The sequence below is a fragment of the Herpailurus yagouaroundi genome, unplaced genomic scaffold (genome assembly GCF_014898765.1).
Source record: "Herpailurus yagouaroundi ecotype Mexico unplaced genomic scaffold, PumYag 181, whole genome shotgun sequence".
Lineage (NCBI taxonomy): Eukaryota > Metazoa > Chordata > Mammalia > Carnivora > Felidae > Herpailurus > Herpailurus yagouaroundi.
In genome coordinates this window covers 14359293-14384404 of record NW_024412412.1, presented here as the reverse complement: position 1 = coordinate 14384404, position 25112 = coordinate 14359293, and the positions used below count along the sequence as shown (strand labels likewise).

The 25112-nt window shown below is 39.3% G+C and overlaps 1 protein-coding gene across 1 annotated transcript in view; it reads right to left on the bottom strand.

The window, feature by feature from the left end:
- Positions 1 to 24868, bottom strand: part of TRAPPC11 (trafficking protein particle complex subunit 11) — a 48563-nt gene extending 23695 nt beyond the window's left edge. Inside the window, exons 1-18 of the mRNA XM_040489893.1 lie at positions 24682 to 24868; positions 21314 to 21538; positions 19471 to 19640; positions 18754 to 18824; positions 17802 to 17916; positions 13821 to 13920; positions 13417 to 13490; positions 11566 to 11662; positions 9133 to 9266; positions 8328 to 8475; positions 6502 to 6595; positions 5678 to 5757; positions 5497 to 5575; positions 5359 to 5413; positions 4873 to 5018; positions 4371 to 4432; positions 4128 to 4260; positions 2907 to 3037 (exon numbers count right to left, since the gene is read on the bottom strand). Of these exons, the coding sequence (XP_040345827.1) occupies positions 2907 to 3037; positions 4128 to 4260; positions 4371 to 4432; positions 4873 to 5018; positions 5359 to 5413; positions 5497 to 5575; positions 5678 to 5757; positions 6502 to 6595; positions 8328 to 8475; positions 9133 to 9266; positions 11566 to 11662; positions 13417 to 13490; positions 13821 to 13920; positions 17802 to 17916; positions 18754 to 18824; positions 19471 to 19640; positions 21314 to 21517 (1893 nt within the window). The 5' untranslated portion in view covers positions 21518 to 21538; positions 24682 to 24868. The remainder of the gene's footprint in view (positions 1 to 2906; positions 3038 to 4127; positions 4261 to 4370; positions 4433 to 4872; positions 5019 to 5358; positions 5414 to 5496; positions 5576 to 5677; positions 5758 to 6501; positions 6596 to 8327; positions 8476 to 9132; positions 9267 to 11565; positions 11663 to 13416; positions 13491 to 13820; positions 13921 to 17801; positions 17917 to 18753; positions 18825 to 19470; positions 19641 to 21313; positions 21539 to 24681) is intronic.
- Positions 24869 to 25112: the final 244 nt, after the last annotated feature.

Genomic DNA, 25112 nt, shown 5'->3' with positions numbered 1-25112 from the left:
AGAGCTGTCTTCTATCCCAGCAGATGAGTTATCTTACAGAAAATTCTTATTAGTTAAGTTTAACACTTGCCTTTGACTTTTCATTTCTATTCCATGCTTCTGAAACCTAAGGACTACTTTTTTTTTCTTCTGATTCAGATCTTGAATTTCAAATAACACATATACAGAATATAATCTAACTTTAAAAATGAACTGCTTTACATTTTAACATTTTAAATTAGTTTTTAATTAGTCTGTTTGTTGTTTAAGAAAAGGGGGGAAAGAAATGGAATAGTAGGATATTAACAGAAGTACAATAAGAATCTCTCTATTCATCCTAATTCCAGATTTAGCATGTCTCCCCAAAACTGTCACCATCGAGCAAAAAAAAAAAAAAAAAAAAAAAAAAGTATCTGACCTGGGAGAGCTTACATGTTAACAAGGAAAACAAATGACTTCCCAACGAATCACACAGACAAAAATGAAACCACAGGTGTGGTAAGTACTAAAGAGGGCTACGGCCAGGAAAATCAGCTAGGCAGGGGGGGTGTCCCTGAGGAAGTAAGGCTTTTAAGGGGATAAAACACGAAAAGGAATTAAGAAGAAGTAACATCACATACTCCTGTCCTACCACAGTGTGATCTCAATCACATGTGGAATCTGTAACTCACAGAAACAGGGTAAAATGGTGGATGCGAAGGGTTGGGGTACAAACTTCCAGTTACAAGACAATAGGTTCTGGGATCTAAGGGGCAGCATGGCGACTATAATTAATAATGCTGCATTACATACTTGAAAGTTGCTGAGACGGTAGATCCTAAATGTTCCCACCACAAAACAAAGGTAATTATGTAAGGTGATGGATGTTAAGTAACTGTGGTCATATTCTGCAGTATATGCGTTTCAAATCATCTTGTAGGTACACTTTAGCTATAAAATACACACACAAATGAATCGCTTTTTGGTGGGGGTGGGGCTGGGGGCAGGGGCTGTCCTTTATTCTTTACCCTGTACACACACCCAGCAATCCAGACTTCTCTATTCATAGATGCCTCCCGTAGCCCTTTCTTCCTTCCCATCCCCACCAACAGTGTCTTCATCCAAGTCCCCACACGTTAGTACTGGGAAGCACACTAAAGAGGCTCCGGTTGGTTTCCAGAAGATCCTTTCTATTTTGTCACTGGAATAAAGTGTCTTAAATTCTAAGTTTCATGCTCTTGCTTTAAAACCCTCAAACTAGGGGCACCTCATTGCTCAGTCGGTTAAACATCTCACGGTCTGTGGGTTCAAGCCCCGCGTCGGGCTCTGTGCTGACAGCTCAGGGCCCGGAGCCTGCTTCGGACTCTGTGTCTCCCTCTCTCTCTGTTCCTCCCCTGCTCACGCTCTCTCACAAACACAAACATTAAAAAAATGTTTTTCATATACAAATAAATGAAATTCTCCAACTACTCAGAAGGAATCTTTGGGTAATCGTTCAAAACTGAATGAAGCACACCGGTCTGCGGGTGACCCAGGTTCAGCCAACCGGTTCTCTTACGGGGTTAATGCTCAGTTGTGAAGACAGAAAAATCTAGTAAAGCAGGTGAAGCTCTTTCTTTACCACTGTTCAATAAATAGAACATGAATAAGTGAATGAATAAAGAAACCTTTAAATGCGCTGAGCTCGAGTTCCCGTAAGCCACGGAGCCCTGCCTCCCACGGGCCCCTCGCTGCCCACACGCCCGGAACGGGAACGCCTGCCTCCACCCGGTGTTGGCAAGTGCCAAGCCTGCTCCCCCTCTCATCTCTTTATAGCTCCCTTCATCTCATCTTCATTCTTGAAACTTCCTCCTTCTTCTCTGGCATGCCTACTCTAACTGTATTTCTGGCTTACGCCACGTAATTTAGTCCTCGTTACCTACCTACTAGGGCAATCTGTGAGTCAGTCCTGGCCCCTGCCCCCAGAACGCTTCCATTTTAACAGAGCTGACATATGCTAAACGTTCGCAGGCTCACCTCGATGCTAAGAACACTGTAACTCTCATTAGACGCTTGCTGGTTAAAGGCTCCATGTGCTTTCTGGGGGACCAGAAGATAATTATCTATTATGTGAGCTTCTAATTGGAATATTTGGAATGTAATCAAGTAGCTGACCACACTGTAACACACTACAAAAATGTGCAAGTGTATATAATCCCGGCCCTGCAGAAAGAAAAAGCTGCTTATATGTGCACACACAGAAAACGTCTAGACTGTTCAAGAAGTTACTAGCAATGACTTCTGGGCAATGGAGTTGGACAGAGCACGTTTATTTTTCATTTTATATCCATCCAGTCCACTTTACTTTAACACCAACCGTTTAGTAGTTTTATAATAAAAAACTAATACCGTTGTTAGAATACAAAACAAATGATTTAAAAATTAAATTACATTCATCCTGAATAGATCTCATTTGAAATTCAAGTTATGTATCACAACAGATAAAGTTCTTATAGTTCGTAAGGATGGAATAATAACAAAACTTAAAGAAAAGTGTAAGTAAAACTTGAATGGCTGATACAGAAGTGAGAACTATAAATATATTTATTTTCAGATAGAGTTTACCAAAGCCCATTTGTTACTATGAAACCATTATGACCTAAAATTCACTAAGCTCATTTCATCTAATTTAAAATAAGCTACATTAAGATATACACATGCTAGGGGTGCCTGGGCGGCTCAGTAGGCTAACCGTCCGACTTCAGCTCATCTCACAGCCATGGGTTCGAGCCCCATGTCGGGCTCTGTGCTGACAGCTCAGAGTCTGGAACCTGCTTCGGATTCTGTGTCTCCCTCTCTCTCTGCCCCTCCCCTGCTCATGCTCTCTTTCTCTCTCGAAAATAAACAAACATTAAAAAAAATTTTTTTTAAAAGATACAGGGTAAAAATACATTAAAAGCGACCGTTACCTGATTATTGAAGCTGACACAGAGCTTGGAAAACCTAATGGGATGTGGACAATCAGCCTTCAGATAGACATCAAACCGCACAGGAACATCAACATGAAAACTTGGGGCGTGAAACTTGGCTTTGCATTGAACTAGAAATAAAACAGAGAGAGCAGAGTCACACAGTACAAGACCGTCTAGACACACAAATTATTCTGATCCGCACTTACTCTTCAGAAAGGAAACACCTACATGGGATATCCTTCTCTTTTTTTTTTAAGTGGTTTTTTTTTTTTTTTTGAGAGAGAGAGAGAGCATAAGTGAGGAAGGGGCAGAGAGAGACAGAGTCACAAGTGGGTTTTGTACTGACAGTGCAGACACAGGACTCAAACTCACAAACCGTGAGATTATAACCTGAGCCAAAGTCGGATGTTTAACTGACTGAGCCACCCAGGTGCCCCTTTAATTTTTAAATTTTTTTTCCCTCTTTTTATTTATTTGAGAGAGAAGGAGAATGAGTGGGGAAGAGGGGGAGAGGGAGGGGGAGAGGGAGACAGAGAGAGAGAGAAAGAGAGACAGAGAGAGAGAGAGGGAGAGAGAGAGAGAGAGGGAGAATCCCAAGCAGGCTCCATACTCAGTGCAGAGCCTGATGCAGGGCTTGATCCTACTATCCTGGGATCATGACCTGAGCTGAAATCAAGGGTTGGACACTCAAGTAACTGGGCCACCCAGGCGCCCCTACACTGGACATTCTTACTGAATTCTGCACTTGAAGCATTTCAACACATAAATGTAGTTCACTTAAAACAAAACAAAACAAATTTAAATAAAATACAACTCCAAAACTACCTTTAATTCTAAAAACATAGTTGCTCCTGAAATGTAACGAACATAGAATTTTAAAGGGAAAAAACCATTTTGTTCTTTTTAACTTATTTCAAAATACCTGCCCAGGCATTACAGAATAAACTCTTTAAATAACTGTCTTTTCAAATGCATTTCAAATCACACCTAAAGTACAAACAGGCAAGGTAGATTTTAATATGTAAACTAACTATTTAAAATTCTGAACATCTTTTTAAGTCAATGGTGAGGGAAAAAAAAAAATCACAATTTTTATCCATAGAACGACGTATGTTGAGCATTCTTTCTTTGACTTTCTTATTTATTATTCTCCATCTATTCATTTTGTAGCAAAAAGTGTACCTCTCTGAGGTAACACTGTAGATGTCAGCTACCCACCAAATGGCACAAAGTCCTGCACTCCTATTGTGAAAATATTGCTGCCGGCCAGAGAAACTCGGTCCGCCCACAGCTTCTGAGCCGTTTTCACTGCTAAGATATCACAGTCAGGTTCAGGATCAGGACTTTCATTCTGCACCAACACAGAGCACAATTCATTCAGCCAGTTACAGAAAATACACAGATACAGATCTAGGTATACATATCCCCAGGACATATTTTATACAAAGAACGCCAACCTACCATCAAAACATTTATGAGGTTCTTTTCTATCCGAGATTTCTGGTCCTCTTTCAGAGTGGAAGCTGACAGGAAAGAAGGAAAAAAAACTACAACTGTAAGATGAGCAAGTAAGTCTACTAGCCCCACTGAAGGGATCAAAATACCGTAGAAAAAATATGTCTTCTAAGACGGCTAAGCACCATTCCAGACAACGTACAACAGCACGGCTTTCTATGTTAGCCCCAATGCTCTATATACTTGCATTTGAACTCCATATGAAGAATCGTTTCATGCCATGTTTAAAAAAAAAAAATAGAAAGAAGAATTTTGTTCTTCTCAACTATCATGACACCTCGACTACAGTAAGTTCCATGAAAGTAAGAGTCCTTTCGCTTGGCAAACTGATCTGCACATGGTAAAAGTACTATCAAAGATTTGAGAATTATTCTTTCAGTTTGAAGAAGCTTAACGATGCTGCATAATTTTAAAGAATCAGAATTTTACTGTGAGAGCACCAAGTTACCTCTTCCAAGGAGTTCTAGGGAATAAGTAATGTAATCTTTTAACTGGGCCATGAGGTAGGAACACTTCAGAGCTGTAGTCAATATGGACGTGAGCAGGGTCCACCACCCTTCACTCCGATAATCACACATCACGTAATCCAGCAACCTGTCAGAAGGCAAAATGTCAGACATGCTGAAACGGAGTCACAAGAAAGGGCCTAAAGACTCCGTGGAGAAAATAACGTGCCTTACCCATGTTATATCCATGTAAGAAAACATACTGAAATAGTTTAACAGGTATTTTCACATTTAGCTAAACGTGAGGTTTCCTAAGACTTTGAGAATGATTGTACCAACAGATAGTACTTGAAAAAAAATACCGCAGAAATGGAGTTTAATAGAAATAGAAACATGGAAATAATCCATCCTTCAAAACAAATTTCTCTTCTAATTTTGCTGTAAGGTAATCGGATTACTTAGAAAAATAAATAGGCAACAGGACTCACTTCAAAGCTTTGGTATAATCCTTTGCATAATAATACTCCTCTCCCATTTGAACCACTGTAAAGGAAATAAGATTTGTATGTGCATAATTTTAAGTTATTCAAAGCTGCATGAAACTGTGGCATATTATGGATACATACTTAGATGACTTTTCATTCTTGGACATTTATATTTCTTAAATTGTGCAACAGCATTGCTCAGAAGAGTTATTATTATTTCCTGTTAGAAGAGAGAAAAGTGTGAAACATTCCAATAAAAAGAATCTCATGTTTTCCTCGACTATTCCAAAACATAGTTTAGATTGGGAAACAAAAAACTTACAGAGTGAACAACACTTCTCTCCTTCAGCTGAATGGCAAGAATTCCCACCTTCTCTTTTTCAGGATCAGAAAGATCAAAACCTGTGTAAGATAAGACGCAACCCATTTTGGATAGCTCATTTAACATAAATCCTTCATAGGCACATTGGATGTGTACACTCCTTGAATCCTTTACTTTAAAATAACGTGTTTAAGATTCTTAGACATTCTAGAATTTTAAAGATCCTAAGAGACAGCTTTATGAGCATGGGAACTTCTCTGTGATCTCTGTTCTGAAGAGAACATTACTGAATTCAGCATTCTCTTGCCTAGCGATATCAACCACCTGATGAATAGTATCAATTATCATTCTCAATACAGAATATACTTTCTGGAGGTTAAGGTATATAATTGCTTAACACTTAAAGTGTGATTGCCACAAAAATTGCTAAATTAAGTATCTATCAAACGCAAAAAAGATACAGAGAAATTTTTAAGGAGATACAAGTTAATACTGTTTTAAAATATCAAATCTAAGAAATCATTAAAGTTAACTGGAATTAAAATATTTAAATAGCCTAAAGTGGCTTATTAATTGTGACTTTAAGAGAGGTCCGAATGTTTTAATCATACTCACATCTTTAATTAGAAGTTATTCCAAGATGTAGTGATATAAATAAAACATTCTAAAAACCAAAGAACTGAAAATCTTTAAGAAGATGCTTTAAAAAACACATTTTTACCTCAACATAATGTGTTATGGCCTATATAGCCAATGGAAAAACTGTGATAGCAATCTGTGCCTTTTGAGGTTGAGAGAAAAGAAAGGAGGGAAAAATTATTTACTTAGTACTCCTTGTCGCCATGATCTTTGTCCATAAAAGTCAAGAACACCTGTTTGTGTTTCTAACGGATCAGGATTGGGATACATCACAGAAGCCTGTAAAGTAAAACACAACCTTAAATAAGAGTTTATGTAGCCTCTCGCAAACCAACTCTCTTCAGTCTTTGACAGAATAAAAACATTTCCAAAAATACAAATACCAAATACATGTTCAGATATCATAGTTGTGAATACTTCAACATACACTAAATTTTCACAAAAATTGAAATAAATGTTTCACTTAATATTTAGGCAGGATCATAAAAATTAAATTGAATAAATCAGTCTGATTGTGACAAATGATTTCATAGTAGCTAACTCTTCTACATTTCCTTTTCATCTTTGCTAAAATAAACCAATAAAAATGTGTTACAAATTATGCTTGATGTTTATTCCACACATATAAGTGCTTTTTGTGCAAATGAAAATACAGTAATGTGACAAGGAGTTTTAAAAAGAAGACACTATTTTCCTTCCTTATCACTTGTGTATTCAATCCTGGTATTGTCTGGGGAGGGATATTTTTGGCACCAGAATTTACAAATTTATAATTTTTTTTAATAATTTTTTCCCTCTGAAACGGCACAGACATATAATGCAAGTACATTGTTGAAAAATACAGAAAACATCCGAAAGGAAATGAATAAAAATTTAAATTACTTATAAACCTATTACCACTGTTGACAACGTATACGTTAGTCTTCCAGATTTTGTACACAAACATTTATTTGTTATTAACTGGAATAATTTTTCAACCTGCTCTTTTCCTTTAAATACATTCTGTAAATTTCACATCATTAACTATTCTTCTAAAACATTATTTTTCCTGGCTGCCTGCTGTTACATTTTAACAAATTCCCTATCGTTCATTTTGCTATTTATATTTTACATTATAATTAATAAGTCTGTCCGAAGAACTTTATAATTAAATCTTAGTATTTATCTCTTAGGATCCCTTATCTGCCTTAGACTTCCTGAAAATGAAAATCATATGCAAATAACATGGTAGAAAATAGTCTGGTTATATCATGGTTTAAGGGAAAAAAAAAATCCAACCTTTTAAGTACTAATATGCAAACTGTTTTTGGACTAGTTTTTTAAGTAGTACTGTTGATAATATTCATCTGTCTTCAGAGAAGAAAACTGCAGATTCTAAAGGACAAAAACTGATACAACTATACAAATGTAGATGTATTTATACATGTACGTGCCACGTTATTTTAAAAGTGCTTCTGGGGAAACTGGTATCTAACTCTAATCACCCACGAGAAAGGCAAAATGAAATGTTAAGAAACTGCAATTAAAATTCTGCCACAGATTCTTAAGAGTTTTCCACAGAGAAAAACCCCAGGAAGAGAAAGAAGTCCAACGTTATCCTCTCTGGTGGGTCAAAATAAAGCACATTCCTCCAAAGTCCTTCAAACTCCTACAGCCGTGATCAGTGGAAACAACAAGATGGAGTTATGTTACGGCACAGACTCAACTGTGACTTTTTTTTTTTTTAAACTGTGACTTTTATTTGAAAGTAATATGCTCTTGTCTAAATCACTAACTTAGTGTCAATCATAAACTGGTTCTTCACCAGAAAAACTTCTGCTTAATCCACAGGTGAAAATTATTTTCAGGCTAAAACTGAAAATAATCATAATCCCTAAAACTATTAAAGATAAAAACTGATGGTATTCAAAGGCTTGGAAAAAAATGATCAACATTAATCAGTCTTATCTTCCTTCAAGAGAAGGTTAATCCACTTCCTAAATGCCACGTAAGCCAAGAGTTGGTAACTTACCTCATGGTTACAGAGGGCTTTTGCAAGTTGCTTCCGCTCCTGGGCATAGTATGCTGCCTGCTGGTAATAGAAACCAGGATTCTGAGTTTGAATAGCTGTCAACCCTAACTTAATAGCTTCATCAAATAAATCTCCAAAGGCCTGGAATCTTAAAGAAAAAAAAAAATCAAGGAAAAAAAAGATGAAAAAGAAAAAGGAAAGAAAAAGAAGCTTACTTCTAATAATTATTCATTCTCAAACCATAACCTCAGCAGACTGTGTTAAAATAATGCTAATGAGGAACTGCAAATTTTGGGGGTTTCTTTGTAAATACAAACACACACTAATTATAGGCTATAGATAAATTCTGCGTTTAAGTCAACTCTTCTGTACTGGCAAACCTTGATAAATATACCATCAAAGTGTTATGTCAACATAGTTCCCACCAGTCAGAAACATCCATGTTTCTGGGAACAATTTCATTTGGGGATTGTTAAACATCATTCTCAAATAGCAAGGTCCAGGTCAGGAGGGCTTTTGTTTTATTCCCTGCTATAGGCTCAGTACCTAGACATGTGGCAGAAACTCCGTAAATACACGTTGAATGAGAGAGATGGTGCCATGAATTAAGTGATTTCCACTAAGGAATTCTATGAATCAATATCTACCATTACTGGAAACATACTTATGCTAGATCTCTAAAAGCCCACTTACTGACAAAAAGCTTAGCTCCATGTAGAACTTAGAGTCCATGCTAATTCCATTCCTCCAAATCCCAGGTATTGAAAGAAAAAAAAAATTTCCAAAAGTAAAATTTAAAACATACTGTTTAGACATCCATGCGGCATGCTCAAAAGACAACTCTGCGCTTCCGATTTTTTTCTTACACAAGTCTATGTGCTTTCGGAACTGAGCGATTGCGTCCAGTGGGGTGTTGTGCTGAAAACACAGCCTGCAGATCTGCAAAATGTGGAATCAACCCCAAAATAAAGAAGAAAATAAGGTCAAAAGGTGTATTCATTTAAAATATGTAAAACATGAGACGCATTTTATTTTTTTTTTAATTTTTTTTTTCAACGTTTTTATTTATTTTTGGGACAGAGAGAGACAGAGCATGAACGGGGGAGGGGCAGAGAGAGAGGAAGACACAGAATCGGAAACAGGCTCCAGGCTCTGAGCCATCAGCCCAGAGCCTGATGCGGGGCTCGAACTCACAGACCGCAAGATCGGGACCTGGCTGAAGTCGGACGCTTAACCGACTGCGCCACCCAGGCGCCCCTAGACGCACTTTAAAAAGACTATGAAATTTCCTCTCAGGTTCTTGGCAACGGAATTGATTTTCTCTATTAGAATCGTTATGCTAAAACCAGAGGTTATATCTCCTTGATAAATGAAATAAAATTATTCCATATTTGCACCGTATACCTTAGAAAACCTTCTTAAAAGTATAGAATAGGGGCGCCTGGGTGGCTCAGTCAGTTAAGCATCCGACTTGACTCAGGTCATGATCTCACAGTTTGTGGGTTCGAGACCCGAGTCGGGCTCTGTGCTGACAGCTCAGAGCCTGGAGCCTGCTTCGGATTCTGTATCTCCCTCTCTCTCTGCTCCTCCCTGCTCACGCCCTATCTCTCTCTCTCTCTCAAAATAAATAAACATTAAAAACAAAAAAAGTGTAGAATACACAAAAATTATACTCAATGAAGAACACAAAGATTGGTGAAAATTAAATACTACCTCCCCAAGCACAGACTATAACTGTCAGAAAGCTATAAAGATTTTTCTGTACCACAATTACAGCACAATGGCCTCCCTATCAAATAAGGATCACAGAAATTCTTGAAAGCTTTTTATTTGGAATGCTATTTCAAAACAGTAATAATCTACATCGACATAAGGTAAAAGGAAAAACAGAAGAAACACGGCCTCAATTTATTGCCATATGCTTATCATCAGTTTTATTTGTAAGGTACAAGGAATACATGAAAAGTTAAGTCTCTCATCCATCCCTGCCCCTCAGCCATCCAGTTTCCTGTTCCAAGGCAGCCAGCTCCCAGTATGTTTCAGAATATAGTCTCTGCACAGATAAGTGTGTGGTCATTTATATATAACTTATCATTTTTAATAGTTTCACAATAAATATGTTTAGTGACTCACTTTTTTTTTTTTTTTTACCTAATATTCCATGTCAACAAGTGGAGCTGTCTCATTCTTAATAGTTGTAGAATATTCCCTTGTCTGGACTTATAAGTTATATTAACCACTCACTTATTGCTGGGTTGCTCCCAATCTCCTCCTATCACAAGGGAATAAATATCCTCACATGCATGACTTACAAGTCTTATCATTAGCACATACATCAGATAAATTTCCTGACATGGAATTGCTAGGTTAAAGGAAACACCCCCTTTCAATGTATATAGTTATTGCGAAAACATTCTCTATAGATGTTGTACCAATTTACATTTACACAAGGAATCAAAGTGTCTATCCGCCCTCACGTCACCATCCCGGTGTTAGCCGTCTTTAAAACATGAATGTGGAAAGATTAAAAGCAAAACAAAAACCCCTCGCTTGCCTTTTGCAGGCATCTATTTCTACCACATACAATCTGAAAATGTTCAAATAACAGGTATAAAAGTTTCCTCCGAGGTGAACAGATACGCCTTTTCTATGGCTGTGCCATTAAACCAAGGGAGGCTTACAAAGTTTGAATGTGCTGCACCTTTAAAAATTCACAAATATAGGCAGCTTTCTTCTCTCTCCCTCCCACCTATTCCCACTGAAAAACAGAAGCCCCTCGGGGCCCCTGGGTGGCTAAGTCAGTTAAGCGTCTGACTTCCGTTTCGGCTCAGGTCATGATCTCATGGTTTGTGAGTTTGAGCCCCAAATCGGGCTCTGTGCTGACAGCGTGGAGCCTGCTTAGGATTCTTTCTCTCTCCCCTCTCTCTCTGTCCCTCCCCCATTTGTGCTCTGTCTCTCTCAAAACAAATAAATAAACGTAAAAAACAAAAACAAAAACAAAAAAACCCCTCCTAAAGGAGTCTTACAAAAATAAAACTGCCCTAAGGGAGAACTCTGGGACCCATAAACTCAAAAGCAAGCATTACAGCAGGTTCTGCTACAGAACCATTGCAAGAGGAGAGCCTAATTAATCAAATACTCACTTTCAGAGCAAGTAACTAATATGGATTTCCAAATTTCAAAAAGATAATCTAATATTTAAAGACATGTTTTCTTCATTTGGAAGTAGAACCATTACCTTGTAGTTTATAAATCCTGCCATTGTCTTAATTTCCAGAATATTAGTTTCATGGGCTCTCAATTCATGCACAAGATTATAGGCGGTCCTATAATTCCTAATGCAAACATGGGGAACATGGTTAATTATGATATAAGTAAATCTCAAGAAAAGATTCCCAAGAACAAATTATTAGAAAAAGGAAACAATCGTTACTCAACATTTCTTAGCACTGAACAGTGTAGGAATAACTTACACATATCCTTCTGAAAAATGATGTTGATTAATAGTATGTGGGAGGAATCAATGACTTTTCACTAAGAACAGAACCATTGCAAGTGCATTGTTCTGTCATTAACGTCTGTCAATAACTGATAGAAAGTAAGTTGAAAACGAAAGTGGACAACTGTCCAGAATTACGTTAAAAAGTCAGCATTCTATTAAAAACAAAAACAAGCTTTTTTTTAAAAGCACCATTATGAGCTTCTCCAATGAACAGAAATTGTAATAGCACAGAAGGTGCTAATCGAGACAGGGCACAGGTCAACAGCTTTTAAACCCAAGTATGTCTACAAGTTCAGTGGCCACTGCCGATCTCGGGCTCCGGCTGGAGAAGGGGGAGTGGGCTGAGACAGGAGAGCCTGCTAGAAGAATGCCTCCCCCGAGGATGGAAGGGGATGAGAAAATCTCCAGGCTTCTCCAAAGACAACTCTTTGCTCCTAACTTCCCCCAGTAAAATTTGTCTTTCCAGAATTACCTTTGAGAAGGCCTAGAAGTGGTACCATGGGTACAAAGTGAACTACGTTAAAGCCAGTTACCATCCCAAGGAGTTGCTGACATTTACACAACACAATCTGGTGTTCCCCACCTCAACAATAACAAAAAAGATGTTTCTGCAATATTCCTCTGAATAGTAGATTGACTTTTGTTTCTCTTATTCTTCTGCCCTGCACACTTAGCCTCTCTTCAGTTTTTATTCCTATGTTACACTGCCACACTCAACCTTTAAAAACTGAGTTAAAGTTAGAAAAAAATGTTTTACTAAATTGTGCTTAGTAAAAGCAAAGGAATAAAATGCGTAATCACTAACAACACATACACGACTACTCTTCAAACTCTAAGCAGAGCCTTCGAATGAAAAATGATGCTGAGATGTATAAACTTTAACAAAAATTTAATTAAAAACAAAATCATAGGGGCCCCTGGGTGGCTCAGTCGGTTAAGCGTCTGACTCTTGGTTTCAGCTCAGGTCACGATCTCATAGTTTGGGCAGCTCAGGTCACGGTCTCAGTTTGTGGGTTCAAGTCCCAGATCAGGCTCATTGCTGACAGCATGGAACCTGCTTGGGATTCTCTCTCTCCCTTTCTCTTTGCCTCTCCCCTGCTTGCTTTCTTTCTCAAAATAAATACATAAACCAAAAAAAATTTTTTTAAATAAGTAAAATCATAGATTAACTAACTAAATGCACTATACATCTTCAGAAATTCATCGTATTAGATAAGGAATGTTTAACATATATTTAACGGTGGAAGTCAGTCAACACAAAGATTTTACTGATTATACAAATAAGTAGTCAACAGGATGGGAAGAATTTTAATGTTTCTTTAGATCACAAAACTTAATCAAATTAGATCAGAAAGCTTTATGAGAGTATGAAATTTACTTCTGATAATAAAACGGAAATTCTTTTAAAATCTCAAAATATTATATTCCATTCATCTCTAAACGAATCAAATACTACATACACGAATCTAACCAACATAAACATTTTAAAATTATTAAACTTTTGTTGAGATTCAGACACTGCCATTAATATGTTACTGTTAACATAAAGATAAGAAAAATTTAGTTTGACAACCATTAAAAACTTACTTCAGGGCATTTTGTGTATCTTGTTTCAATTCACTGAAGAAAGCTATTTTGAACTGATGTCTAACAAATAAAAGCTGAAAAAAAAGAATAGAAAAAATATCATTACACATACTCTAATGTAAAAATTACGATAATGTTTATTAAGAGAAAACACAAAAGTATTCAAAATTAAAGATCAAGAATTACTCCAACAAACAAGTATAGTTAAGGAAGCTATAAAAATCTCTAAGAACTTTAAGGGCAAAAAGTAGAAAGAGAAATTAGTTTTTAAAAGCTTTTAAAAAAATTTAAAAGCATAGAAGCTATTTAAAAACATCAAAGTATTACAGACATTTTAAAAACTCCTCTAAAATAATCAATGATGAATGCTTCTATTATTTCCTTCTTTAGGAAAAATAATGTACCTGGTGTGTTGTCTTATTCAAAAATTCTTTATGAGATTTTACTCTTCTGATCTCAGTGTAGTAATAAGTCTGTGCATGTTCATAAAAGGCATTTTCTAATCTGTTTAAAAAAAAATCAACATTCAAACACTAAAGTTATTTTAAACCAAACTATTCTCAAGAGTCATATTTGTAAGACCTAAAAGTAAAATCATGACAGAGATAATGTCTATAGCTTACTTCATGATAAAGATAAAAAGCAAAATATCCTTAATTTCTAAATAAAAAATGTAAAGACCCCCAAAACCATTTATTTATAATCCACTCTTTTATTTTATAATTTTATAAGAAAAGTGAAAGAAACAGATATACAATATTCATTCGACTATTTTTTCTGATTTTAATATTTAAGGTTAAAGGATAAGAAAACTGATGGAAAAAAGGACCAAAAATGAGAACTGGCAACTGACAGAAGAGTAGCATTTACAGGATTCAAATCCCACTTTGTTCCCTAACTTTCGGATAACATAAGAACAAAGAAAATTTGACCACAGACAGATAAACAACTCAAAGCTCCTTTTGTGAAAGTAAGTATGTATCAGAAGTATCTGCCTAAGGCATGAAAGAAAGCTAAATTCACAGTCGGATAAAGGCTGGACTTCAAGGCTTTTCCTCCTCGGAATAAAACACAATTTTGAAGCTGTATTCAAAGAGTTTAGGTACATCTGAGGAAAATATGCTAAGAAAAAAAATGGCTAAGCCTAAACTTTAAAAATTTGCTATTTTAAGGCAAGATTTTCTATTTTTAAAACTACACTTTTTAAAATGTTAAAATATGAAAATAATTAAAATTAGGTTCTAACTTTGAAAGAACATATGAACCTAAGCTGAACTATAAAGTCTTATAAATGGGTAACCTTTGTTTTGAAAGACAAAATATGATTAAAAAAAAAATCTGCTGGTTAGCATGACACTGATAGTCTATTGTCCTAAGACGAAGGCCTTTGGACTTAGAACACACTTTTATAAAAGAAAAATGCTTAACTCATGAGAAGCTTGACAATTCTTTTAAGTATTTTCACTTGAAATGATCAGTGAACCTCTGAAGCACAAGAGTCTCCTGATCACTCAACACATCACAGGAGTTTTATACACATTGTGTTTCTTTGACATTAAAAAAACACATTAACCAGGGGGGACTGGGTGGCTCAGTCGGTTGAGCATCCGACATCAGCTCAGGTCACGATCTCAGAGTTCAACGGTTCAAGCCCCGCGTCGGGCTCTGTGCTGACAGCTCGGAGCCTGGATCCTGCTTCAGATTCTGTGTCTCCCTCTCTCTCTGCCCTTCCCCTGCTCATACTATCTGTCTGTCTGTCTGTCTCTCTCTCTCTCAAAAATAAACATTTTTAAAAAATAAATAAATGAATATTTAAAAAAACTTAACTGAATCACTTAATCTTGTAGTCTATATACTTAATATGTACATCAAAATGTTCTGAAAGCACACAAACGAGTGAGGATGCCACCAGGAACTCTGCTAACTCCCTCCCGGATCAGACACTGAATATGAAGATTTACCGATATTCAGCATTACCCTCTCTCTTAAGATGAACTATCAATATGAGGAAAGGTGTAATAATGTCTTCCCTGGCGTCCAGTGGACGGTCTTACCCCTGGCGCTCGCATCTCTATTTTGGAGGTCCTGGATCCAGAGCACTTGCTTTTTATATCAGCAATTTCGATACAGCCCTCCTTACTCAAACGTGGCATTATCCCCAGTAAGACCACAGCGGTTAAGAGCAGAAGCCACAGTTTCTGTTTCTCTTGCACCCACGATAGCACTCAAATTGAAAGCTGAGGAGGGTGTTAAGGCGGGGTTTCTCAACCTCAACACCACTGGTGTTCTGGACCAGGTAATTCTTTGTTGTGGGCTTTCCTGTGCACGGAAGGGTGGAGAGCAGCACCCCTGAACTCTACCCACTAGATGCCAGTATTAGGAAGCCTCAGTAGGGGCCCTGATACATGTCTCCAGGCATTCCCAAATGTTCCCTGGAGGCCAAAATCCCCACAGTGAGGAATCAGTGGATGAAGGTGCAGGATGGATGGAGGACAATGGCTTTCTAAAGGAGGCTGCAGGCGAGGGGCGCCTGGGTGGCGCAGTCGGTTAAGTGTCCGACTTCAGCCAGGTCACGATCTCGCGGTCTGTGAGTTCGAGCCCCGCGTCGGGCTCTAGGCTGATGGCTCAGAGCCTGGAGCCTGTTTCCGATTCTGTGTCTCCCTCTCTCTCTGACCCTCCCCCGTTCATGCTCTGTCTCTCTCTGTCCCAAAAATAAATAAATGTTAAAAAAAAATTAAAAAAAAAAAAAAAAAGGAGGCTGCAGGCGAACTCAGCCACAGAAGTGGAGTAAGAGAGCCCAGAAAGGGGAGCTGGAAGGCAGGAGTCCTACGAAAGCACGGTGACAGGAAACAGCGCTGTGAACAGCGAAATACTGCACCATACGGGCAGGAACTGTCAAAAGCCTGGAGAGGAAGTCCGAGGCCAGCTGGGGGGCTGGGATGGGCCTTGGTGGAGGAAAAGCAGTACGGGTGTGCTACCAGTTTCCTAGGTATCCGCCCCCCTCTGCTCCCCAGAGGTCAACGTTCACAGTTGAAAACACAAAACGCACCGCCCTCTCCTTCCGCGTTCTGGGCAATCATGGCAATTTCAGCCTCAGCACCGCTGATCTGAGTATCCACGCTACCTACTGTTTATCACCTTCTGTGCGGAGATTCTACCTGCTGACTGCATCTAAGTTTTCTCGCAGTTCATCCTTTCGTTTGTTGCCTTTTCAAGCTCTCTACTGTGGAATTTATACTTCTCTTTCCTAAAGTCGTGTCATTTACACACCAACGGGAATGACCTATTACTTCCTATAGGACATCACTTCCAGAAGTTTGCTTCTGAGACACAGGAACAAACAGAAGGGAAGTAATAATCAAAGATCAACTACACTGTTCCTGAGTTTAAGAGGGACACTCACAAAGAATGAAAAGGAAAACCATCTTATGGTCAAAATCAGTGAAAAGGTTCAAGTCTAAAATACAACCTGGCCAAAAATGTAATATTATAAAACTTCTCTGCAACACTGAAAGCTAGAAAACAACAGATAATGGTCACATATTTTGTGAGATATTGCTGTGTCCCCAAGTCATATGCCTTTTAGATACAAGGGATTTATAAAGAATATTTAAGAGGGGCACCTGGGTGGCTCAGTCGGCTAAGCGTCTGACTTTGGCGCAGGTCATGATCTCGCGGTCTGTGAGTTCGAGCCCCGTGTCGGGCTCTGTGCTGACAGCTCAGAGTATGGATCCTGCTTCAGATTCAGTGCCTCCCCCTCTCTCTCTGCCCCTTCCCTGCTCACACACACACTCTCTCTCAAGAATAAATAAAACATTAAAAAAAATTAAAACAGGGGAGCCTGGGTGGCGCAGTCGGTTAAGCGTCCGACTTCAGCCAGGTCACGATCTCGCGGTCCGTGAGTTCGAGCCCCGTGTCGGGCTCTGGGCTGATGGCTCAGAGCCTGGAGCCTGTTTCCGATTCTGTGTCTCCCTCTCTCTCTGCCCCTCGCCCGTTCATGCTCTGTCTCTCTCTGTCCCAAAAATAAATAAACGTTGAAAAAAAAAATTAAAAAAAAAAAATTAAAACAAAAAACTGCAGTTGACCTAGATGTATATATGGTGTCAATGAGGTAACATTAAGTGGCAGTTCAGCATGTGTTGTACAATTACATCTATTTTCATATTAAAAGCCATGTTTGGACAGAAACTTAAGAAGCTGTTGTAGTGGTTATATTAAGGAACTGGAAAACGTTAATAATGGGGACTTTTCACCTTATAGCTTGTGCACCGTTTATATTTTTTCCCATGAACACGTGTTTTTGTTAATTAAATGAATCTACACAACCAATTTTTCAATGCTTCATGAACAATCTAAAGAAGAAACATTTTAAGATCTTGATTTACCTTATAATATAACCCACCAGGTGGTCAGTGTGGGGCAGCACAAACAGAGATTTTCCTGAGAGTTCACACGCATTACATAAAGCCGCAGCCCTTTCTGATGCCGTGACATCTTCTCCTGTTAACAAATCCCATAAAGATAGAGAAATAAAATGATTGGTGCGTTTTTTCTAAATGAATGGCTCCCCAAATCTAAACAACAGAATTAGGAAGAAAAACTCAAACCCCCTTTCACCATGCCATGTGGTCTCCTGGGATCCTTGAGGGCTCTCTGGGGTCCTCAGAAGTTACACAGTACATATCTGTTAGGAAAACCCTGTGGAATTTTCTACGGAGCCAAGATAGACAGGCCAAGTTATGCCAACAGAGATGCCACATAACTATTTCAAAAACCGTAACTAAAAATGGAAGCAATAATCCAGGAAAGTGGTTTCCAAAATGCCACAAGTTTCAAAAGAGAAACAAAAAACATTCTGGCCTCTCAAAGTCTTAGAAGGTAGAAGAAATAAGCATTTGAAACTAAGACATTTTCTTATAAGAAATTAGAAATCCTATGGCATTTTTCTTTGTCCCATTGCATGTTAAGAAAAAAAATTACATAAAGAATATAACTTCAAACAGACCTCAGATAACATTCTTTTTTAAAAGATCAAGTGAATAACTGTTTCATCAGTTGGTAGATATATGCTTACATGGTGAGGTAAGTGAACTGGGGCTGGGGGAGAATATTTTAATATTTAACATTTTAACATCAATTTTTAAAAACATTTTAATATATTTTAATTCTTTTTACAATAAGCATTTATTCATGCATTATTTGTACCTTTTAAAGTGAACACACCATCTTTCCCGTAACTGAACGCATAAAAGATTTTAACATCAAAAACTACACCTCCTGATAACATGGATGGGAAACATAAAGCAATTAATTCGTTACTAATTAATCTTTTGTTACCTGGGGGCAATGGAGTTTTCTTCTGAATCAGAACCACTGCAACTTTTGTGTTTCTCCCTTGTAAACTTTGCCTGCAATGGAAAAATAATAAAGTTAACTAAACATAACTTTTAACTTTTACACAATGTATTCAAGACTTTACATAAAGTACAAGCTTGATGATTCAGGTGAAGGAAGATAAATTTCAACTAAAAACACCCATGATTAGAGGAAATCTTTTCCTGTACACAAAGAAACCTCTATGCTACAATGATTGAGGTTTTAAAAGTATACTCTTGTATCGAGCTTCTAATCCTAACAAAAAGCTGCTTCAAAAGCAAAGTTGAATAAACACTTTCGTGTAAAAGTCATAACACAACTTCTCTCTTTATAGCGATACATCATAGACTGGTCATCCAAAAGAAGGATTTTAAAACAGCAGTGGTGATAAAACAAGTGTCTTGTGAGACTAAATAGCAAATTAGTTTTTCTCTCCCCAAAATATTATAAATGCAAGAGGAAAGCATTTGGAAATTCGGACTAATGTGTCTTCTAAATTTCTTCACACAGCTTAGCCTTGTACAAGTTAATGTGAAGCTGCCCATTAGGAACCGGACAAGTTTCACTGGAGGGCAGTGCAGCCTGAACAGCTCTCGCTCGGCTGCCTTCGGTAAGTGCTGGTAAATAACAGACATGTGCAGCTAACGTGGTCAGTCTGGAAAACGGGGAAACCCATACCTGACAATTTCCACTCTGGTGGCGCACTCGGACTGCTTTTCTTTCCACTGAGGCTCGTCCCAGTCCAGTTCATAGAACACGACCACCAGGGCCGGCACCAGATTCAGATGTTTGTTCATCCAGCCCGTCTTTAAGATCCCCTTAGGAATGTACCATTCGTAGGAAGTCCTCTGCGAACAGGGGCAAAAGCTGAAGAGACTTCTTTGATAAAGTAGCAGCAGAAGCCCGTTATTGAGTGACGGGCACTTTACGTGCCTTCATCTCATTCAACATACACACGACACATTTTTAAGATGAGGAAGCTCAGGTGTACAGAGATAAAATAAGAGCTAACAAGCAGTGGAGGTAGAATCTCAACCCTGGATCTGCTTGTTTCAAAGACATATTACCAGGATGGCATTTCGCCTTACTGTGCATGACGAAAGAAATGCAGGACAACTCTTAAATACAGAAATGTCATAGCAGTCACTCGGGGGTCAGCGCTAAGTGCCACATCACGGGAAAGAGGTGGTAGATGTGAACATTAGCCCTGAAGAAACTCGTGGAAGCCTCCAATGACTTCCAAAGGGCCCGCGCCGACTCAGACTGCTCCACTCAGGCTGATCCAACATCCACTTCAAGTGAGGAAAGATGAGGACAGTAAGGAAACCCAACACAAAAAGCTTAGGGACTCAGGAAGGAACAAGGAATGGGCAAATGAAAAGCTCCCTGCCCTGGAGAATGGATCCAGGACAAACGGGGGACAGCTGTGCTGGGCACTGGCCCTCCTGGACACAAACACCAACTAAGAACAAACATGTGAGCGCCGGGGTGCCGTGACTGGCACAAGTCCAGAGAGAGCTCACGGCTTCTACAGCCCGGAACGTAAAACAGTGTCTCCACTCTTCTCCTACACATAAGCAAAAGAATTGACTGGCGACCAGATCCACAGTTTCATCAAGGAGGTCTTACATTCGTGTTTTAATCAACACCCCCAAATGATGATGATATATTTGGTCCATAGACCAGTCTGTCAGAAACAGGGCACACACACACACACACACACACACACACACACACACACACACAGAACAGGTGGTTTATTCTGATGTCTTGTTAACTGACTTTCAGACCAGACCAACTCATAAGATTATAATAACAGGTGAATATATATTTTCTTTAAAAAGTAAATTGACACTGTAAGTACTTTTATTAGCTGCTATTATTAACATCATCCCATTATTTTTCTAGGTCAATCAGAGTCTCCACTACGATATTCAACCTAAAAGTCAGTTTTGAACTTAATGCCTTTTCTCACTCCATACTATATAAATTGTTTTATTTTATGCAGAAGTCTCCAGGGACAGAAAGTATGTCTTTATGTCTTACTTAAATTTCTGTCACCAGCCTATTGTATAGTTCCTAGTACCTAACACAAAGCAAGTGCTCAAAAAATATGTGTGTGAAATTGAACCAAACTGTGAAAGCCATGGATTCTATAATGATAACAGGTAATGATAAATGGAGAATGTGAGACCTTACTTTTAGAGAGGACTTTATGGAGACTAGGGGTGATTTTAAGCAAGTAAAAACAAAAACAAAACAAAAAAAATGAGGATAGAAAGCTTAATAACGATAACGTAATTATTCCCCTGGGGTTAAAAAATATATCATTAAATATACCTATAATGTAATACATACAAAAAGCCTTGGGTTTTCTTAACGCATCACTATAACCATCGCTTTTCCAGCACAGACATCAGGAACAAAAAAAAGATACACACACACACACACACACACACACACACACACAGAGGAAGAGCGGGAGAGAAGGAAAGCCCTCACTCAATCATAACGTCATTACCTTAGGTCTACATTTGGGATACTCATGGTCACCAGGGAGCACCTTGAAAGAAATCGGTACCCGATCAGCCCTCCGGTTGGCACAGAAAGCGTCCCAGACAGCTCGATGGACAGCATTATAAACCACATCCAGGCCCGTAAGAGTAACGAAAGCCATAGGCCGACAACATAATTCCACAGGGAAGTCCCACTGTGTGGGGCTCATGTTCAAGGTGTCACAAAAAATCTGAAATACAAATGTAAATACACTCAAAATGTTTTAAAAGTCCACACCCATATCTAATATAGGAGCCTCCACCATTTAAAAAATGTTACAAAAAGGCCAAAGACTTTGAGTCTTTTCAAGTGTCTGCAAACTGTCAAGCAAATACCAAATAGGAGAACAAAAGGGAAAACTTCAATTCCTGAATAACGAGTGGTACCATGTTTTTTAGAAAATCTTTCCTATTACAAAGGTTGTAGTCAACTTCATGACAAATCGGTGTTTTCAGTAACATCTCAAAATGCACACAGAACTTTGGGATGAGCAGACAAAGAAAGCAGGAAGGTGATCAAATTAAAATCAGTTTCATGAGCGATTTTTGACATGAAGAAAAATAACTGCTGACTTACATACACGATAAATACGACTCTAATTTCTCTGTAACTGCTAACATCTAATTTCTGAATTCCTGGGAAATGATTAAAATAATATGCCAGTTATATAAATAGCTATGCTTTCACACTTTTCCACAATTAATATAAAATGTATTATTTAAAGGAATATCTAGAAGGGAAAAACAATGAGTGAAAACCTCTAGGAGGGTACGTTTCTACTGCATCTTTCAGCTGAGAATCAGTCTATGAATCCTACCATGCACTAACTTTAGAAAAGCAATTATATAGGGGCGCCTGGGTGGCTCAGTCGGTTAAACACCTGACTCTTGATTTCAGCTCAGGTCATGATCCCAGAGTTGTGGGATTGAGCCGCACATCGGGCCCTGCACTGAGCACGGATCCTGCTTAAGATTCCCTGTCTCTCTCTCTCTCTCTCCCTCTGTCCTTCTTCCCTGCTCGTGCATGCTCTCTCTAAAATGAAAAATTTAGGGGCACCTGGGTGGATCAGTAGGTTAAGCAACCGACTTCAGCTCAGGTCATGGTTCATGAGTTCAAGCCCGGTATCGAGCTCCAAGCTGACAGCTCAGCTTCAGATTCTGTGTCTCCCTCTCTCTCTGTCCCTTCCCCCGCTCACACTCTGCCTCTCTCTCTCTCTCTCTGTCTCAAAAATAAATAAAACATTAAAAAAAAATTTTTTTTTTTAATGTTTATTTATTTTTGAGACAGAGAGAGAGACAGAGCATGAATGGGGGAGGGGCAGAGAGAGAGGGAGACACAGAATCGGAAGCAGGCTCCAGGCTCTGAGCCATCAGCCCAGAGCCTGACGCGGGGCTCGAACCCACAAACTGTGAGATCATGACCTGAGCTGAAGTCGGACGCTCAACCGACTGAGCCACCCAGGCGCCCCTAAAAAATTTTTAAAAAATAAAAGAAAAAATTTTAAATCTAGAGAAAAAAAAAGAAAACCAATTATATAAAAACACATTTACTCCAAACAAAATGGCCGTTATATTTTAAAGATAATTTCTCATATCCAAAATCCCGTATCAAAAGTTTCTTTTAAGGGGTAATCTTCACCTGTATATCATACAGAAGTCAAACACAATTTTTGTGGAAAGTGAGAAGCCGTCACCACCTGATAACCAAATAATTTTAACTGAAAAGTTAATAAAAAAAAAAAATCATGAAGCTTCTCACATTTAGGTACTGAAGGAAGAAGGGGTATTGAATAGATGATTTGGAAAGGTTACCAAAAATGATAAATGTCTACAAGAGACAGAAGTTTTAGAATTATTTAAACAGACATTTTCCAGATAGCATTTAAGTGATGAGGGCCAAGTTCAGAGAAAGAAAAACTAGTTCTAGGGAATTTGGAGGTGAAAAATAAAGAGACGGCCAAAACACACTATCTGGAGACATGGCGGCCTTTGCTTTGCACCAAACAATCTAGATTAGAACCCTAAAAGGGCCATTTTCTTTAACATCGCCAGAGCCTCCAGAGAATTGGCTGTGGTCTTTGAATATGGAGGATTACGGGGAACTAGAAATGAGTTAGAAAGCTCTGAAATCACAGTGTGGGTCCAAGAGAAATAGAACATGAACCACATAAATAATTTTAAGTTTTCTACTCATATTAAAAAAACAGAAAGCAGGTGAAATTAATTTTAATAATATTCTATTTAACCAATATGTCCAAAATATTATCACCTCGACATTAATGTAAATTGTTAATGAGGGATTTCACTTTTTTGAACTAAGTCTTCATTATCTGAAATGTATCGTACACTCACAGCACATCTCAGTTCAGGCTAGCCTATTTCAAATGCTCAGAAGCCACACATGGCTACTGGCTATCATAATGGACAGCCCAGCTTATGTTGTTGTAATTTTGTCCCCCAAAAAACTACCGTTTGGAAACCGTGCTACAATTCTTGCCACCTGCTACCTTAAAAGCCTTTGGCACTTGAGACGGTACTGCTTATTCTACCGCACAGGGATGGGACTGGGAACAACACTGGCAAAGGACGGGTGCAGAGGTTGTCTGGATCTCAGTGACAGCTTGTAGAAATTTCCAGATCTCCTGGAAGAAGCCAATGAAGCAACTAATAAACTGTGACATGGAAGGAGATGCAAAAGTCATAATGTGAACACTCTGGATGGGAGACCAGGTAATGCGAGGGGAAGTAATCTGGAAGCTGGCGTGGAAAATAATAAGGAAGAGCCTTGAAAAGGATGATATACTGCAAAGAAAGGCGACCTCAGCAAAGTGGCAGGTAAAACAAAACAAAACAAAAATATCCCAAGGTGGTCACTATTTTTTAATTTACGGAGGTTCGGGGTGTAGTGCATAAGGTTAGTAAGGATGAGATTCGGAGAAGTCCAATTACGAAACGATCCTAAAAGGAATAACAATTGGGGGCCAGGATGGGGCGGGGGCAGATGTTGAAAACGTGAAGCAACAACCCGACTTAAGAAGCTCCCATCCCCAAGGCTCTCAGTATTCTGCCCCAGCAGATCCAGAGGATAGGCGGAGAAATAACGCTGCAGCCCTCACGGCAGAGGCTGTCTTCCCCGTCTCCTCCCCCTCCCCTTTAAACCTGGAGGCCCTAGGAACAGGTGCGTCTGGTCTTCAGGGGCTAGAAGGGACACGCCAGGATTGCACCCGCAGACGCCGAAGGAAAACGCAGGCCCCCCACAACTAGCATTGTGAAGAGCTAGCTCTCTCCCTCGACGGTCTCGCCTGGCCCCGCAGGTCTCCGGGGCCGGACTCACCCAGGCCGCACGCCCCGGGCCCGCAGCAGCTGTGGCCGGTCGCCGCCGGCCGGGGGTGGACGAGGGGAAGCAGGCCGGGTGTCACGGAGCGCCGGGGCCCGTCCCTACCGCCACCGCCCCAGAGCCTGTCCCCGCGAGCGAGACTTCCCGGCACTGCCTTCGCAGGCACAGGAAGCACTTTCCGAATCTGAGCGACAGCGCCGTACACCAACGGCGGTCCGGAAACTTCACGCTGCTCCACGGAACGTAGGAAGACGCTCCCTTTCCTACGGGAGCAGGAAATAGGGGCGGGGAGAGAAGGAGCCAATAGGAGAAGCGAGGAGGGGGAGGAGGCGGGGCCTCTGCCGCTACCGCCCTGCAGCAGCTCCCCAGTGTCCCCGGCGCCCCACCCTCGGCGGCCGTGGGCTCCCCGCCCCCCCCCCCCCCCCCCA